The sequence below is a fragment of the Mustelus asterias genome, chromosome 3 (assembly GCF_964213995.1).
Source record: "Mustelus asterias chromosome 3, sMusAst1.hap1.1, whole genome shotgun sequence".
Lineage (NCBI taxonomy): Eukaryota > Metazoa > Chordata > Chondrichthyes > Carcharhiniformes > Triakidae > Mustelus > Mustelus asterias.
Genome location: NC_135803.1, coordinates 94,202,567 through 94,221,603, shown reverse-complemented (window position 1 = coordinate 94,221,603; position 19,037 = coordinate 94,202,567). Strand labels below are relative to the sequence as shown.

General features: G+C 45.5%; 1 protein-coding gene across 4 annotated transcripts in view; it reads right to left on the bottom strand.

The window, feature by feature from the left end:
* The window catches only part of dock3 (dedicator of cytokinesis 3), a 1,050,162-nt gene that overhangs the window by 364,411 nt on the left and 666,714 nt on the right, over positions 1 to 19,037 (bottom strand). For 3 of the 4 annotated variants that reach the window (XM_078209345.1, XM_078209346.1, XM_078209347.1), the window contains exons 15-16: positions 3,074 to 3,198; positions 557 to 719 (exon numbers count right to left, since the gene is read on the bottom strand). In XM_078209345.1, the coding sequence (XP_078065471.1) occupies positions 557 to 719; positions 3,074 to 3,198 (288 nt within the window). Of the gene's footprint in view, positions 1 to 556; positions 720 to 3,073; positions 3,199 to 9,425; positions 9,444 to 19,037 lie in introns of all 4 variants that reach the window. The other variant, XM_078209344.1, reaches the window with a different exon arrangement.

Here is a 19,037-nt window from a genome sequence, read left to right as displayed (position 1 = left end):
TTGTTGGACTTTAACCTGGTGTTGTTAGACTTCTTACTTTAATATTGTCAAACAGCATTTTGCTCCAACACAAAATAAATGTTCAGAAATAGAAAGGGAACAGAAATATTCTGTTGCAATTTATTTTCTCTTTTAGTTCCAACTGGTCTTCAAACAGCTCACGCATCATCTAAGGGCATTTGGGTAAGCAAATAATTCTCTTGTGGAGCTCAGTCTAAAACCGCTTTGAAATTAGTCAGCAGGGGACAAGAGAAATGAACCAAGGATGATTTACCTTTTAATTTCCTCCTTTTTTAGAGACAAGGTGCTTGATATCTGACTGGCTCCATCCCCCCAGGAATGAAGCTGAGGTTAGGAGCTTGGGTAGTAGATGAGTCAGTGTATATATCTGCAAGTCACCATCACGTAGCATAGCCATTTAGGGCTATTGGACATTTTACAAGAAAAAAAATCGTTTCATACAAAAGTCTGTCAGTATAGTAGTTCTGGCAGAAAATACTGAATATGACTTTTCAACCATTTTTTCCCTTTAAAGCTGAGACTTGGGAATACTTACTGGAACAGTGTCTGAACTCAAACCGAAGGTGTGAGCCCCTAAACTTGTCAACGGGGATGGGCAGTTTGATGATCTCGCCCCAGCGTGGACTGTTGTTGTGGTACATCACGAAGGAGCAATGTTCACTTATGGAGGGCTCTCCAGAGCCAAGACTGATACAGTCCTGTAAATCACAAAGGAACATGCTGAATACGGCTTTGTAAGTTGACAGTAATTTCAATTTATCTTCAATAACAAAATCACAATGAAAAGTCTCACAACACCAGGTTAAAGTCCAACAGGTTTATTTGGTATCACAAGCTTTCGGAGCGCTGCTCCTTCATCAGGTGAGCTCACTGTGTACACCCACTCACCTGATGCAGGAGCAGCGCTCTGAAAGCTCGTGATACCAAATAAACCTGTTGGACTTTAATCTGGTGTTGAGAGACTTATTACTGTGCCCACCCCAGCCCAATGCCGGCATCACCACATCAAAATCACAATGAAGGAAGAGCACACCTAAAGTGAGCCTGTAGGCATAATCTCATGCATATAATTGCAGCAATGTTGACAGTCCCTCTAATCTTCTAATGTGTGGTCCACAATGAGTATTTAATTTTTTTTTCACTTATTCTTGAAAATATTCCTTAGTCTTTGATTGATCTTCTCTTTTGCTAGAGAGCCACTCAAACATTCCTTTATTGCAATCTACTCAAACTGCCTGATACCTAACCACAAAGAGTATTCCAAACTGCAGCTGTCTGACATTTCCATCCTGGTTGTTTGAGTCGAGTTATCTGTTAGCAACAGTTTGTGGTATGATCAATGTCTCTAGGGAAGTGGATTGAGACTGCCCAAACTCATTTAATGCGGGACCAATGCAGTGAAAGAGAGGAGGTTTTCATATCATTAGTCTGGGAAGTGTTTAAAGCCAAGTTCCAGATCTAAGGGGTAGTGTACTAAACAACCGACACCCAGTCACCATCTGTGGTGAACGCCAGTGTTTACTGGCATTCACCATAGATCTGGTACATACTGCAGTTCTAAAATCCAAAACACAGGGCTCAACATATTTAAGCAAACCAATTTTTTAATCAATAAGAGGAATGTGAAAGTGAACATAAGTATACTGAGTCATAGTACATCATGAAATTCAGTCAGGAACTTTACATGAAGAACAAGAGACGCAATCCAGTGCATGGACAGGAACTGAAATTTCAAATCTATTCAAATTGTCGTGTCAGTTATTTTCTGTCCTTACACTTCTGAAGATGATATCACTTTTTGGGTGAGATTTCATGGGCACCAATCGCTCCCAGGCATCTCAGCCATGCAGCTTTCTTCATGTCTAGATCAGTACGAAATAAGACTTAGAAAAATTTTGGATGGAATTTTCCATGCTGCAGACTAAGTACAGTGACAGGCGGGAAAGCCAGCATGATTCCTGCTGGGTGGCAAAGTAAGTTCTCAGGCTTGTTGATTCGTCTACCCCACCATTACCTCACAGGGTTGAAGGTCCAACCGCCATATTTAAACGGCACCCATACACGCATTCAGTTTCTACAGTCCAGGACTTGTTGTGGCAAATGATGGTCTTCAGAAGAAACCAGTCCTCTGCCCCCAAGTTCAGTTACAGCTGCCTGGAGAGACACCTTTAGGCAGTCCAGGAGCAGTGGGAGGGTGGGAGTAACAGTTGCCCTCCCCTCCTCAAGTATCTCTCATCATGTCCTTCAGGTCTGCGGTATCACACTCAATCTCAGCTCAATCTGTTGCCTTTATGTCCTCAGACATAAAGCCAGTTGTTCTATGAACATGGTGTGAGAACAAAGCATATGTAAAACTTGCATATGTAAAACAGAGGATCATATAATGTGATCTCATGTTACAGATTTTGTAGTCTAACAGCATTATCTTTTTCCTTTATCACCAGATGTTTGTACCCACTTCCTTCTATCCACCATTGGTGGCTGTACCTTAGGCTGCATAAGCCCCTGCTCTTAGATTTCCTTCTTAAATTTCACCCACCTCCTTCTTCTCCTTTAATGCACTATGTAAAACCCTTCCTAATCAAGTTGTTGTCACTCCTCTGAATATCTCCTTGTTTCGATGCCAATTATTTCTTGATACATTCGTGAAGCATCTTGGGTCATTTTGTTGACATTAAGGGTGTTTTATTACATAAGTCACAATGAGAGCTTGGACGTTAAGTATTAATGGAGTTCTTGATCATGGTGAAAGTTAGATGAGGGAGGTGATTGTAGTGGGTAGGATGTAGGGCAGGAGACCAGCTGAGCCTCATCCTGTTTTCATCTAATATTCACACAATGAATTTTTCAACAGGGACCAATGAGAGTGGCTTACAGTGAAAATTAGGGGCGATGTCCTCTCTCCTAGCCCAGAGGTTTATATTAGCATTCCTCAACACTGCCATCCTGGCTGAGACTACCTAACTCAGTACAGATTGAGGATCTATTGGCATCTGCTTTTTCCAACTTAGCAACGCAGAGGATTTCTCATCAAGTTTTAAAAAACTCTTACCTTCAATGTCTCTCCATCAGCATAAAGGACATAAACTGTTATTTCAATATTCTTCTGTACACTCTTTCCACCTCTCTCAAATTCCCCTCGTTCCAATGTCAGATACAAGTCGTTCCTGATGTCACCTGCAGGACATTTACATAACATGCCCAAAAATGTCAGTTTGATAAAATTTGACAGGAATAATGCAAGGATGAAATACTCAGAAGTGTTGATGGGTGAATGTGCAGATAGTGTACAGTCAAACCACAGCAGTGGGATTAATCTAAAGAAGTACCGTGCAGGGGTTGTCTGATTGAACACAAGCACATAGTCAGTGAGGTGTGTCCAGGGCTGCAACAAATGTTTTCTAATAAAGTATTTTAATGAATGACCCCACCTAAAAAGTCAACCTACCTTTCTTTCAGATACTGACTGTCCTGTATTGTGTCTACAGAATTTTCTGTTTTTAATTTTAAATTTCCAGCAGCTGCATTTTTCTTTCAGACTATTAGTTTATTCCATGGCAAAATGTCTTACAAGGTTTTCTGCCAACAATGTGCAAAGGAGAGCATGAAATGATTATTGTTGGTGATGCACCGATGCTATATTACATTGCTGACTCTTTCTAACATTTTTTATTACAAGTTTGAATAAAAATTGAGACAAAATTGCTGAACTTTCATTACAAAACTTGCGAAGGCCATCTCATGTAACACTTGTGAATGAAGTTGCTGGTGTGGTGGACAGTCACAAAGTTTAGAAAGGCTGTTCTAAGAACACAGACTGCCCCAAAAGTCGCAAGTACAGCAAGGCTGCTCCATTTTGGCATTTAAAAAAATTTGTATTATAGTTCTTCCACTGTAATATAAATTAGATAGTGCCCCAAAGTCTCCGGAAACATGGAGATCCATGCTGAGGCGCAATTTCTCCTTGTGATCATGAAGCGGCAGATGATGGCAGTTCTTGAATATTGTTCAGAACCGTTTGTGTTTTTGCACTTTTAGTCTATGTAGCAGGGAAGTCTTACTCTAAAGTTCTGATTGTGACTTTCAAATTACTGTACATGCAACTCTATCAGTGTTGTGGCTGCTACTCTAAATTTCATCTCAAAATATAGATATGGGAGTTTGAGCAGTTACTGCCCACAATGCACTGACATATTTCTGCATTGGAAGCAAACCTTCAATAAATACAAACCAGCAGTGCACAGCATTTCAAAATCTCAAATCAGTTTCTATAGTCCTGTAAGGTGTTCAGTCACTGTATACCCTGAAGTTAACAATTTGTCCAAATGATTGGCAGTTTGCCTCCCTATATAAATGATTTATCAAAAGTTACTAAGTAGTTGGCCGCATGCCATTTTGTCCCTGGCTAGCGATCTGCAGATCAGTTAAACAAATTACATTGAATATGCAGCACAAAAGCAGGACATTTGGCCCAATTAGTCTGTTTCGGTGTTTCTACTCCACACAAGTTTACATGGTGAAATATCGTTGGATTCTTGAGTTCCACAGTTTGGCTTCCCAGTAGTTAATGTCATTTTTTGATTTTTTGGAACTAACAATTATCTCTACTTAGTTTATAATAATAACCCAAATGAACAAAAGCATCTTCTGTTAACAATCATATGACATTTTAAGTTCAGCTACATTTTATTTGAGCTACTCTGATGATGCCAGGCATATAGTTTCCAACCATCTGCAGTTCTCTCTGATATGAAGTTGGGAACCCCTGACCAAGGGAAACGGTGATGCACACTTTTTGGGTCCGCTGAGCTTGTTTAGTCCCCATTTTTCTTTCACTGGTAATTTTTTTTTGAGTGGTGGTGGAACCACTGTACATGATCTTTCAGTTGAGCCTTGAAACCATACCTTCTGTTTTAATTTAACTCTAGCAAGGCAAAGCCCAGAATAATACCACATGATGGAAGGGCTCCTGAGTCTCAATTATTAGCAGCAAATAGGTTCAAAACTTCACAGTTCCTATGTTAAGTTGGAGTAAGTATCAGAATGATATTTTAAATTGTTTACACATCAGCATGAAAAGAACGGAGAATCAGGAGCTTACAGTAAATGTATTTAATACCCCAGTGGATGCTGCAATTGAAGCCAATTTCCTTCCTGTCAAATTTTCTCCATTAACACTGCATATATACTTTTTGGTAAAAGTTTTGAATGTAACTTTGCTAATCTAACCTGGGACTTTTTTTCCAGATGTATTGATGAGCTGATTAGGTGAAAGATGTGAGGTTAACCTGTTCATGCTAAGAATTAAGATGGTGATCTCAGTCCAAGTGGTTTGGGAACTCCCTTACTGGTGCCCTGTACTCTGGGATCACTTTGTTTGGTTCACAAAGACGTTCCAATGCATTACAATCCAGGACAGTGAATGGGATACAATATTACATTTGCATCGGAGTAAAGGGAAGGCAGCAAATTAATATAAGCCGAGTAGAATGAGATGGTTTTGTTCCCTGCCTCCAGTGTCTGATTTTGTTCATATAGACCAACAAAGCATAGCTCCTTAAAAAGCATAGAAAGTTAAACCAAATGAATTGCCAGCTGGTTTGGCAGCAGAATGCAGAGGACAATGGTGGATGGGTAACGGTCTATGGGGGGAGCACTGACCTGTATATTTCGACCAGCCACTGCTCCGGGTCCACTATTGGCTTGAAAATAATGTGGAGGAGGATACCTCTAGTAATATGGTTAAAATTGAACACACGCATTTCCATGCCTCACTGCATTCTCTTTACAGCTCCAAAACCAGGTGAGTTTCTGCTGTGCAATTGTAACACAAACAATCTACTAAATTGATAAATGTACACTTCCAAAGGGTCATCAGATGGTGAAGGAACCTAGCCAATTTTCTCCAAAGGATGTTACAGTCAAGTCTTGCAACCAGGGTGAGATCAGCTAAGTCAGAATAGACTGAAGATTGAAGCTGGGTGCCTTGTGGTTTGATAAACTCACTGAAAAATCAGGGAAGCCTCATAATGCACAGCTACAGAACCCAGGCTGTGGAGATGTTATTCACCTAAAGTAGGTGGCAGCAAGGCGCAACAATTGCACTGCTTAGTAGTAAAAAAACCTTAAAATTCAAACATTATGAAACTGAACTTGTCCACGATAGTACACTGTTTAACAAACTTGGCATACATGGTCATCCCAATCTCCCCACTCATCCACCTGTTTTATGAATATTAAATATGCTGATTTAAAATGGAAATGATGCTGCTGTAGATAAAGTTAATAGACATGAATTGCATGGTAATCTTTCTATATCTATTTAGATGTCAGGGAGAATTTTGCTCATGTGTGTTCAAACTTATACGCAGCATGGCTTTGTGCATTGAAGCAAGGGAAATACCTTTAAATTCAGCAGCACACTGCAGTGTTTGAGTCATTTCAATAAGCATCCAATGTACTTTTGTCTTCATATGTTGGAAACACAATGAACTCACGCGAGCAGTAAACTGAGCAATGGCATTTATTCCTCATGTATGAGGCAAGTGGAAATCTGAACAGTAGTACCTGGCCTCAAATCCTTGATTATACCCAAACCACTCACATATCGTTCCAAATTGCTGTAATGAACAGTGCAGGAAATGAGACAGTTTACTGACAAATTAAAAACAAAATAATGATGGTGATGCTTCAAGGATGCTATTATTTTATAATACAACAAATTATAATACTCGCAACAAATGCTGGCAAACTTTGAATTGCCAAACATTTATTTCTGGTTTTAAACTTATTTTCTTTTGAGGTAAAATATTACATCTGAACACATCAAACCATTCATTCAAAATAGCATTGCAGAATAATTTGAATACCCTGTGGCTGTCCTGAGAATTATTTATGGGGTTTTATTAAACTACTTCATAAGTTGTTTTCATCTATGTAAATTAAAGCTCTAGTTGTGAAGATTTAATCAGTAATAATATGAAAGGCATTTGTTCTAGAATTAATAATACAAAAACCTGAGGATCGCCACACCTCAGGTGAGGGGCAAGATTGAGAAGGCAGGCCTTCATGAATACCTCAGCCAGTATGGGAATTGAACACACGCTGTTGGTATTACTCTGCATCACAAACTAACTGTGGGATCACTATTATACTTTAAAGAACTGCTCATGGTGTGAGGTACTCTCAGCAATGAAGCATTGCCCAATAATATTGAATGGGGTCTTTTTCTTGGATAATAGTAGCACAGTGACAGTATGTGGAGCTACTCTCAATCATCAGGAGTAAGCCAATAACAGTCATTGTTCTAGGGTGATGAAAAGTACAGTAACGTTGTATGAAAATTTTTTTGCAGTGAGGAATAGTACAGAAATGTTGTGAGTCACTGTTGCTTGCAGTGAAGAACAGAAGAGTAACATTCGATAAGATACTGTTATTGGCTCTAGCAAATAGTCCAGTAACAGAGTGAGCCACTGTTGTTTGCAGAGAGGAATAACAGAAAAACAGTATGAGTCACTGCTGTCTACTGTGAGGAATAACATAGAAATAGTGTGAATTACTGTTGTTTGCAGTGAGGAATAACACAGTAACAGTGCGAGTCACTGCTGTCAGGAATAACACAGCAACTATGCCAGTCACAGTTGTAATAATACAGTAACAGTGCCAATCACCTCCGGCTGGAGGTCTGTGACCAGTGGTGTTCCGCAGGGCTCTGTACTGGGACCTCTGCTATTTGTGATATATATAAATGATTTGGAAGAAGGTGTAACTGGTGTAATCAGCAAGTTTGCGGATGACACGAAGATGGCTGGAATTGCGGATAGCGAAGAGCATTGTCGGGCAATACAGCAGGATATAGATAGGCTGGAAAATTGGGCGGAGAGGTGGCAGATGGAATTTAATCCGGATAAATGCGAAGTGATGCATTTTGGAAGAAATAATGTAGGGGGGAGTTATACAATAAATGGCAGAGTCATCAGGAGTATAGAAACACAGAGAGACCTAGGTGTGCAAGTCCACAAATCCTTGAAGGTGGCAACACAGGTGGAGAAGGTGGTGAAGAAGGCATATGGTATGCTTGCCTTTATAGGACGGGGTATAGAGTATAAAAGCTGGAGTCTGATGATGCAGCTGTATAGAACGCTGGTTAGGCCACATTTGGAGTACTGCGTCCAGTTCTGGTCGCCGCACTACCAGAAGGACGTGGAGGCATTGGAGAGAGTGCAGAGAAGGTTTACCAGGATGTTGCCTGGTATGGAGGATCTTAGCTATGAGGAGAGATTGGGTAGACTGGGGTTGTTCTCCTTGGAAAGACGGAGAATGAGGGGAGATCTAATAGAGGTATACAAGATTATGAAGGGTATAGATAGGGTGAACAGTGGGAAGCTTTTTCTCAGGTCGGAGGTGACGATCACGAGGGGTCACGGGCTCAAGCTGAGAGGGGCGAAGTATAACTCAGACATCAGAGGGACGTTTTTTACACAGAGGGTGGTGGGGGCCTGGAATGCGCTGCCAAGTAGGGTGGTGGAGGCAGGCACGCTGACATCGTTTAAGACTTACCTGGATAGTCACATGAGCAGCCTGGGAATGGAGGGATACAAACGATTGGTCTAGTTGGACCAAGGAGCGGCACAGGCTTGGAGGGCCGAAGGGCCTGTTTCCTGTGCTGTACTGTTCTTTGTTCTTTGTTTGCAGTAAAGGTAAAGTCACCATAGTCCCAGATGACCATTGGCTGACTGTTGGTGATTTAACCTGAGGATCACCACACCTCAGGTGAGGGGCAAGATTGAGAAGGCAGGCCTTCATGAATACCTCAGCCAGTATGGGAATTGAACACACGCTGTTGGTATTACTCTGCATCACAAACTAACTGTCCAGCCAACTGAGCTAACCAATTACACATGCCAGTAGGCAATGGCTACACCATAGGGATTTTGGAAAAAGCTGTATATTGGAATGTGGCACTTAATGTTTTTGCAGTAATGGTAATGACTTCTGAAAATGGGTGCCTGTCCAAGTTCCTGAATTGAGTGTGTTCCTCCTACAGCACTGACCTTTGTTAGGCATGGTCTAAATCAATGGGTTCCAAGAACTGGAAAGTTCTGCAGCTATCCTTCAGTGTTAATTCAACAGTTCTGTTCATCCCATATAAAGGATAGCATCTTCTTAAGCATAAAGTTAATTTATGATGGTGTAAGGAAGCTGTGGATTCCACACATGTGAGGTAACACTCATTTTTGAAATACAGCCAATGTAGTCCAGCCTTAGGATAGTAAGATGGTTTACTGAGGCAAGTGGAGTAGCATTGATATGAGTATTACTGCGTGCATGCCCCTGAGCGCCATGTATATTTATGAAGAAAGCAAGCAGCAAACACTGCAAACAAACAAGCATTGGGGACTTACACCCTACTATCTTCATCTCTGCAGCAGAGAAAAAGAAGGGAGGGAGGGGGTAACACAGAGGGATCAGGACATTAGTCAACAGAACAGTACTTGCAGCTGAACACAGACATACATTTTAGCAAATAATAGAACTGTATAAAAGTTCAAACATTGTTGCACAAAAAGACAAGACAAATTATTTGGTACTAAGAAAAAAATAAAAATGGAATCATCAAATACTGCAATGATCAGAAAATGTTCAATGATTAATTTTCATTGTTCTGCTGTTAGCTATCAAAGTACACACATGGACGCCTTTCCTAATCTACATCATTAAACATTTTGAATCTAGAATCACATTGGTTAGTTTCTTTCTCAAAGCTTCCATTCCCTAATCAGTAAAGCTCCACAACTGACTACTTAAATTTCCAAATACTTTTAATTTGCCATTTGTCTTCATTTGAGTGCTAAAACCAGCAATTATAACATAAAGAAATCAAAAATTATTATTTGTTCGACATAGCTACAAGATGTTTCCCACAAACATCGCGGCACGGTGGCATAGTGGTTAGCACTGCTGCCTCACAGTGCCAGAGACCTGGATTCGATTCCCAGCTTGGGTCATTGTCTGTGTGGAGTTTGCACGTTCTCCCCGTGTCTGTGTGGATTTCCTCTGGGTGCTCCGGTTTTCTCCCACAGTCTGAAAGGCGTGCTGGTTAGGTACATTGACCTGTGTGTGTGACTAGGGGAATTTCATAGTAACTTAATTGCAGTGTTAATGTAAGCCTTGTGACTAATAAATAAACTTTACTTTAAATAAGTCTGTCTGAGCCCAAGAATGGAGTCAGAAATTCATCTGAATCTGGGCACTTATTATTTCTGGCTTTAGTGATGAATTGCTTGTCAGAATGAGAGCAAGAGAGAGCAGAGAGTGTGGGTAGAAAGAGACATATCGCAGGAAGTATTTTCTCTCTGCGTATGTGGAACTACAGTATCTATATTACATCAATGTTCCCATGAAGCTGCAGGGGTGCATAGTAGCCAGGAATGAATCTTGCTCTGAAATAAATACCACTCAAAACAATTAGAGGGACTGAACACTGGACAAACTGACCACACACAACTAAGTTTTAAAGGTAACATTGTACTTACACCAGCACTACCTATAGCACATAACAGTTTGTGGGTGTGCGTGTGAGAGAGAGATACAACAGAGATGCGCTTTGGCAGTATTACCTTTCATCCTGCACCTGTGGAACAATACTCCAGAGTATGCTGTGATCCAATGGAAAATCTACAACCAACTGTGAAGTACCAGTAGCAGCAAAAATAAGATCTAGGCTGGGATTCTCCCGCTCACAACAGAAGGGGACCTTTCACGAGGTTCGCAACTGACATCCAGCCGGTCGCAAGTCTCTTTTTTTTTAGTGCAGTCAGCTCCATGCCTGAAATCGGTGCAGAGCTAATTATCATATGGAAAGTCATGGAAATTGACATTTCCATATGATTAGCAGGCCCAGGGTGGTAGTCTCTGGACTGCTAGCATTTCCTCCCACCCCACCCACCGCCAGGAGTGGTTCCCACCAGCAGGGTTTACAGCTGCTCCCCACTAATGGGGAACAGGCATCCTCACTCAGCTGGTGGGGACAGAGACCATGAAGCCCTCCCAGGAGGTCGGGGAAGAGGGGGATGCCCTTTAGCCAGTGCCAGCTGGCCACTCTGGCACTGCCCAAGGGGCAAAGTGGCACTGCCCACCAGGCACCATGGCACTGTCCACCAGACACATGTCAGTGCCAAGGAGGTAGGGCCGATTGGGTGGGCGATTGCTGGTGGGGCGGGGTGGGGGGTGGTGGGACCTGTTGCCACTCTGCACTTGGATCGGGAGAGGGAGAGAGCAGGGCGATTGGACCTGGCCATCGGTGGTTGGAAGTTTGGGCCTGGTCATTGGGGTGGAGGGGTTTCGGGTCTGGCCATTGGCGGTGGGGGGGTTGTGTGCAGATTAGGCTGGCCAGTGTGGGGGAGATTGGCGCTGCCCAGAAGGGGTCTGGTAGGCCAGCGATTGGGGAGTTCTGGGGAAGGTCAACCATAGGGGAAATTCTGAGGAAAGCCAGTGATCGGGATGCCAGTGATGGGTTTGGGGGGGGTGGCAATTCGCATGCGCCGATCTCTGCATTGACAGATCGGTGCATGCGCAGTGGCCCACTCAGCACTATGTTACCAGATTCTTAGGAAGGAATAGGCCCCATCCCCCACTTTTCAGCATGAATCAGTCTGAGGCACTCTGTGATGTACAGAATGTCAGAAATTCAGGTATGTATGCCAAAAATGAGGTGGGAATTTCTCCTTTTTCCCACCCATTTGGCATTTAGTTTCATTTAGGGAAAATCCCATCCTTAATATTTTGAGCTTTTTATACAATTTAAGGCACAAATGTATACATTTTGAATTAATAGTAATGCTAAGGAACAAGTGTTTTTTGTGTTACTGAGGGATTGCTGCTAGCAGCAAGACTGGAGAAGGATATTTATGAGATGGGTTGCTGCTGTCTTAAGCGTTGTTGAATGACTAGGCTATGAGAAAATTGACAATGGGAAGATCTTTCCTTGTGCCTGCACTGCCAGAACTACAAATCAATTGCTTGAAAGTAAACAAATGTAAACATCTCTTTCATTATCACTAAAGTAACAGAGAAAAGCAAAGGTTTTGAAGAGGGAGGAAGAGAATAGGTATTACACTTTACCTTAAAAGAAAATTCAGCAATAAATATTTTATAATGTGGGAAGATCAAGTTACTTGCATTTTCATCACGTACTAAGTGGTAGGTAGCTAGCTTTTGTATCCAAGGCCAGCCAATATCTAACAGTTATGTGAAATGTTACTCCAACAGTGTGCTAATTTACAGTGAATCCTGCTGCAGAGATCATGACAAAACAGAATCCACACCCCAGGTCTTGGACTACATGGGAGCTATGCCATTGTTGAAGTGACAGGAGTTCACAGTTTCACACAAAGATTCTTTCAATACTGGGAAGGGTAGAAGTCTTCCAACTAAAAATGGTAATGTTATGCTGTATTGCATGTGACTCATTCTAGTACTCTGATGCCAGGCACAGCGTGAAATACTCTTTAACAGTGAAATTGTCACTGATGATTCAATCTGTGACAATCAAATTCTTAATTGACAATAAACCAAATATGTATGGCATAAACGTCTGTAAAGTGGCAATTTGACTGCCACTGAGCTACTACGTTTTACCTTCACCTCTTCTGGATACTGTCCCATCTGACCTTCCGACTCAGGCTGGACAAGAACTGTCCTCCTGGGGCACAGTCCTCCTAGGGCTTTGTGTCGAGAGATTCAAGAGGCAATTTTACAACCTCATCGTGCCTGTTTTTCGGCGAGGTGAGGTCGTAAAATTGGGAGTGAGTGGAAGAACGGGAATGACACCCATTTTCACGCCCATTCCCATCTTACCAAAAAAAACCGGGCGTGTTGTGAGACTCACCTAAAATGGGTGAAATGTCAATTAGCATGCTTCTGCATGTATCTCAATATAATTAGCACGGTTCACTCGCAATCTTCCCATCTCACTTCCCTTAATGACCTAGTTTGCGGCGGTTGCAACCAGCGAGTAAAACACCTGCTCTATAAAAGTCTGCTGAGTCTGCTTGCATACCCTAGTGATCTAATCTTTCAATATCTGCCCCCACTTCTCCCAATCAAATCCACACCATCCCCCCCACTTTCCAGATTATAGAATGGCGTTTGAAATGGAGCCTATTGATGTTGCGGTGCTTCTTGTGGCTGCTGATGAGGAGGAATTGCGGGCACGGCCAAGGCAGCCCAGATCACAGGCTGCAGTGGGAGGAGAGGGAGATGGCTGCCGGAGGCAAGCGCCGACTGCCAATCGCTCTGAGGTGGGGGGGGGGAAAGCAAGTGAGGATCCGGTGACCCCAACAGTTCAGGATACGCGTATCCTTCGAACAGCTGTTGAAAGCATGTGCTGCCGCAGGCTTAGGCTTTGCAAGGAGACAGTGAGGCAGCTGTGACATGGCCTACAGAAATGGGTTCCGCTCGCTCAATGTGCAGCTGGTGTGCGACCACTGGATGCAGATATCATGCATGTGTGCGCCCGACATCCTGGCAGCGTGCATGACACTTTTATACTGAGGAGTTCCGACATCCCCGAAGTCTTCAAGAATCAGCCAATGGGTGGCTCCTGGGGGACATGGGATATCCGCTGAGTACTTGGCTAATGACGCCTGCGCAGAGGCCAATGACTGAGATGGAGGCCTGATATAATGAGGCCGCAACCCGATCAATCACTGAGCAATGCATAGAGCTCTTCACGATGCGTTTAAAGTGCCTGGACTGCTCTGGTGGAGCCCTGCAGTACAGCCCCGTGAAAGTGCCCTGCATTAGTGGTGGCCTGTTGTGTGCTCCACAACTTGGCACAGCAGCCGGGAGACATTTTGAAGGGCGAAAAGGTGGAGGGTGACCAGTAAATCTCCCGTGCCATGGTAACACCAGGATGGTAACACCAGGATGGTAACACCAGGATGGTAACACCTGGTAGACCGTGTTAGTGGGTTACTGTTGCAAGCAGGAGGGATTACAACTCGCTATGTGGCACACTGTGATGGTGCCCTGGTGCAAACAAGTCTGACTCCTACCTGATCTCTGTATGCACACTGGCACTTGGACCCACATCTGGGTGGGGGTCAGGGACCACAAGCCACCACTGTAGGGCCTCGGGATGGGTGGGGGAAGGGGTCGCTTGGTTCTGGGAATGCCATGGCCTTGCATGGCACCCGGAACTGGCAGTGAAGGTTTTGAGCTCCTCGATTGTAAGTGCAGTAATGGGTCAGCAACATGTGCCTGGATTTGAGGCAGTGGTGGTGTGCAAAGGGCCTTTCCCTGTGCACAACAATGTTCACAGCCCCTCCGGCTAAGATCAGGGTATGTTCATCCCTGCTGGAGGATAATCAGACATATTAGTCACAGCTTTAGGGTGCAAGTACATTTATTTTTGTCATTAACTGTGCAATAACTATAAGTGCTCATTCTTAACATGTGCTTGTGAGAACTGGGCTTAACTCTCTCAATCTAGGTGGTGCACTCCTTCACCCGTGCCCTTTGGTGACCCTTCAACTTCTTATCTTTACATGGCCTACCACTACATCCAGTTGTGTCCCCAGCATGTACATCGGAGGTGGAGGTGGTCAGCTGTGTTCCGCACACTATGGCGTGTGATGGCCTTGGCGGCCATCCCCTGGATAGCCGGAACCGGGAGGGCCCCAGCCGTCTTTTTGGTGTCTTGAATGTATCCATGCCACCCTGTTCATCCGGCACGGGCTGTAGCCCTTCCTCCTCCCATGGGTGCCAATGGGCCCCTGGAGGGGCTTCTGGACTGAGCTTCAAAAGTTCCGGCATCATCTAGCCCTGCCAATGCTGGACGCCTACCTGCATTTGCGCCATGGTGTGCAAGCCCTCACCGATGGCCATCTGAGTCTGGGCTCACCCGGCAATGGCAGCAGCAACTGCCCTCTGAGACTGCGACATGCTCTGCAGCCCTTCAGCCATGTCCTGCTCTGGGCCACGCTCTCAAGGGCTGTGCCTATATCTTGCTGTGCCTCGGTGCTGTCCTGTTGGGTCTCCTGCAACCTCTTGAGCTTCTCAGCCATGGGCCACAGAATCTCAATAAGGCTGCCAAGTGCTTCAGCCATGGCCTCCTGTGTCTCAGCGTGGCCTTCTGGGACTTTGCAGTGGCCTGCTGCGACTCAGTCATGGCTTGGACCCTGCCACTCATGACGATTATTCCTGCCCTAGGCTTTTCACTACAAATGCCACGCTTGCAGTTTTGGCCTTGGTACCACTGGCAATACTGACAATCGCTGCTCCACCTGAAAGCTTTGGGACTCCTCCCAATAGCCTCGCAGTTGCTGCAGTGCGACCGACACCTCCTCCTGCATTTCCTGGCTCTATTGCTGCATCTCCAGCAGTTGAGGGAGAACTAATCACAGAGGCCCAACATCTGGCATGGGGCTAGTAAAGTCCTCATTTTGGTAGCCTCCACCTGCCAGAGGCCTCAGACGTTCCTGCCTCCATCCAATGTACATCTACAGATGTGTCATGCGCACCACAGAGTGACCCAGAAGCTTCACCACTAACTTGACCCACTGAAGCGATAGTCTCTGGGATGACGAACTGTGATGTGGAAGCCTGTGTCAAGAATCTGGTGCTGGCCTCAGAGGTTTGAACCTGCCATTCCTCTGAGGTGTCTTCTGAGCTGTCTTGTGGAGTTTCAGTGGGGGCAGCAGGGGTGGAGGGTGGGGTGTGATACCAGATGCATTGGGGTCGTTTCCTGCAACACAGAACACAGGGTTGAGTGCATGGGAGGGATAGGAATCTGGGTTGCTTGCAACTTAGTTGAGACATCGCAAACATTGGGAGGATTGGCAGGTCATTATGTCTGTGCTGCATATTGACCTGGTTGTCACTGGCATGGTTGACATCCTCACCCGCGAGCTCAAGTGCCCTCACTTCAAAAGGTGTTACCACTCTCAGTTCGGGCACACCACCCCCTGCCTTCTGCTGCTCCCATTGGTTATGGGCATTCTTTTCCTGTGGGGACAGAAGGAGGCATGTAAAGGCTGATGGCAGGAAGACTTCAGGATGTCAGGGCCTCAGAGGGCAAGGGTTGTGTGGAGACTTGGGGGTGATAGGTGGGGGGCAGGTGATAGGGGATCAGGGGCTGGAAGCATGCAGAGTGTAGGGGGGGATGCACACAGCAGGGGTCACATAGGGGGACGATGCCAGAACAGGATGTGCACTCACCCTTGCTGCTCTATGAGGTCATTGAGTTTTTTCCTCACTGGCGGCCTGTTTTCCTTGCCAGTGACCATGCACTGACTGTCACTGCCACCGCCTCCCAGGCCGCTCTACCTTCCCCTTCTCTGGCTTGACGCCCATCTGGGGGGAATAAGGTGTCCTCTTCTCTACTGCATCCAGCAGCTGTGCCAGTACTCTCTCCAAAATTCTGGGGACAGTCCTTTTGCAGCCATCTCCGTGCCCTGCCTGCCTGTCTATCATCCTTGGGGCATTTATGTAGATCTCCCTTGCTGAAACAGTTCAGCTGCAGACAGTTTGGGGAAATCACATGCCCATTAGACCATTCCAGCAAAATTACATGCAGTTTGTTTTGTTGTACTGAGGGGAAACCAAGGCAACATGAGCAGGTGTGCTGATGGGGGTGGAGGGGAGGGGAGGAATGTGCTATTGTGGTGATGGGGAGGGTGTGCTGACGGGGAGACTCTGCAAACAGGGGGAGGGGGAGTGGGCAATTGTCATCGGGGGCATGGAGGGGGAGAAGGGCGAATGGAGACTGTCATCGGGGAGAGGGGGGAGAGTGGGACACTGTCATTGGAACATTGGGGGGGGGGAGATGGAGGAGTGGCAGAGCGTAATCAGGGACATGGGGAGAGGGAGGAGTGGCTGACTGTCATCGGGTACATGGGGGGAGGGAGAGAGGGACACTGAAATCGGGGAGGAAGGGGGTGAGGGTCAATCTGCAATGGGGGAGGGGGGGGTTAGGGTCAGTTCGCAATCGGGGGAGGGGGGAATGAGAGAGAGACAGAGTGTGTGAGGGTGTGGTGCTGGGGGGGCGGGGCTGGTGGGGGCAGCGGTGGAGTGCTGCTGTCTTGCTGCTTTCTGCGCACATGCGCATTTCAGGCATCTGATCTGAGCTGCCGGCTCCTGGGTGATTTTAGCCCCACTCCTACTGCTATAGACGAGAAACGGTTTCTGCTGGTTTTTTTTGTCTAATGGATAAGATAGCAGATTTGAACTTGCCCAGATCTGAAACTCGTGTTGTCATGCCCGTCCTGGACTTAGAATTTCTTTGGTAAAATGGCCACCTCAGAGTCAGATGCAAAGCAATGGCTGCTGTAAATCAAGTAGATTTAAGGCCCAGCCACTTTCAAGCCAGGAAAAAGGAAACTTAGTCAGGTAAATGGGTGGAATTTGTGGTGGGAAGGGGTTGGACAGTTGGGGGGTGAGGGACGAATAGTTGGGGTGAGTCAGGCAGTTAGCGGGGTGTACTCGTGGTTGGGGAGAGTCCTGGGTCAGGGGATATATTAGAGTCCCATGGAGGGCGGGGGTTGGCCAGGGAGTGGGGGGAGTCCCCCGAGGTTTCAGGGTTTGGGGGGAATAAGTGCTGTGGGGGAATAGTCCCCTTGGGTTTGGGCTGGGTGTTCTATGGGGCTGTGGGGATGTGGTGCCCTGGGCTGTGGGTGGTGGTCAGGAGGTGGGCATGAAGTCCCGTGGAGGTGAAATATGTGGGGGGCATAGTTGGGGGGTGGAGAGTGTCCCCTGTGGGGTTTGGGGGTATGGAGGGAGGCCTATTGGGGGTCAGTGTCTGCTTGCCACTCTGCATTGTGATTTGTTGGGGGGGGGGCGATCGGTCTGGGTGGTGGGGGCAGTGGCAATATTTCCAGGTGGCGTGGGCTTGTGATTGGCCGTGGGCCCATGCAATAGCTAGGGGTGGGGGGTAGTGGGTCCTGGGTCGAGGCTGGCTGCTGCAGCATAGATCTGACAGGTCTCTCTCTCAGATCTGTTTGCCCTCTGCTGGCTGCAATTGCACATATGCAGCCACAGAGTTCTGCACATGTGCAATAGCTCCCTCTGCTGCTATAGCTGGTGACTTAAGCCCCACTCACTCCATCTAGTGGCTAGAAACGGTCTCGCCCATTTTCTGCTTGTCTAAGTGCATAAGATTGTGATTTTGGACTCGCCCAAAAAATGGACCTGAGACTCTGGCTTGGCACTTAAGATTTGCCCTAAATCTCCTAAGACTCTCCCCAAGTGTGTGAGGAGTTAAAACACAGCTGGAAGATTCATCTAGCTGAAGTTAGATGGAGAATCCCCAAGGAAAACTCTGATGAGCATGTCACAGATTTCCTATCCATAGATAGATGGCATGTCAAAACAGCGGCCAGATCAATTCTAATGTAATTTTGATGAATTGTTGGCATTGTGTATGATCATAACAAAAAATATTCTAGCTGATAAGTGTGTGTTCACCGTTTGGGCAGAGAATCTCACTTGCTGTTAATGGGGCCTTGCAATGCGCAAGTTGGCTGCTGCTCTTCTCGACAAAATAATAACTAGACTTCAAGAGCTGTGAAGCAAAATGGGATGTTCCTAGTATGTGAAAAGCATCATATAAATAAATGCATGTTTTACTTGCTCAAGAATTAACTTGTTGGTTTCATGATCTGAGAGAACTCTGCCAGATGTCACTATCTTGCTGGCAGGGCAAATTTGGCTTTTACACAGGTTGATCAATTTGAACACCAAGCCTCCATCTAGGTTAGTGTTCTTCTGTCTGCCCAAGAATTTGAAGATTTTTACTCTGCAGTACTGTGAAGCTGCCAACTCTCTTGTCTTAGTAGCACCATATAAAGCAGTAGCCACTGCTGATACCGAGGGCGGTCCCAAAGGGGTGCATGCAGTGATGGAACTGGACTTGAAGATACATCCAGGGTTTTGCTGTTGCCAGGCTGTGAGAACCCAGTGAGGGGGGTGGAAGGGAAACAAGGGTAGGGCAATTGCTGGGGTAAGAGGGGGAGTAC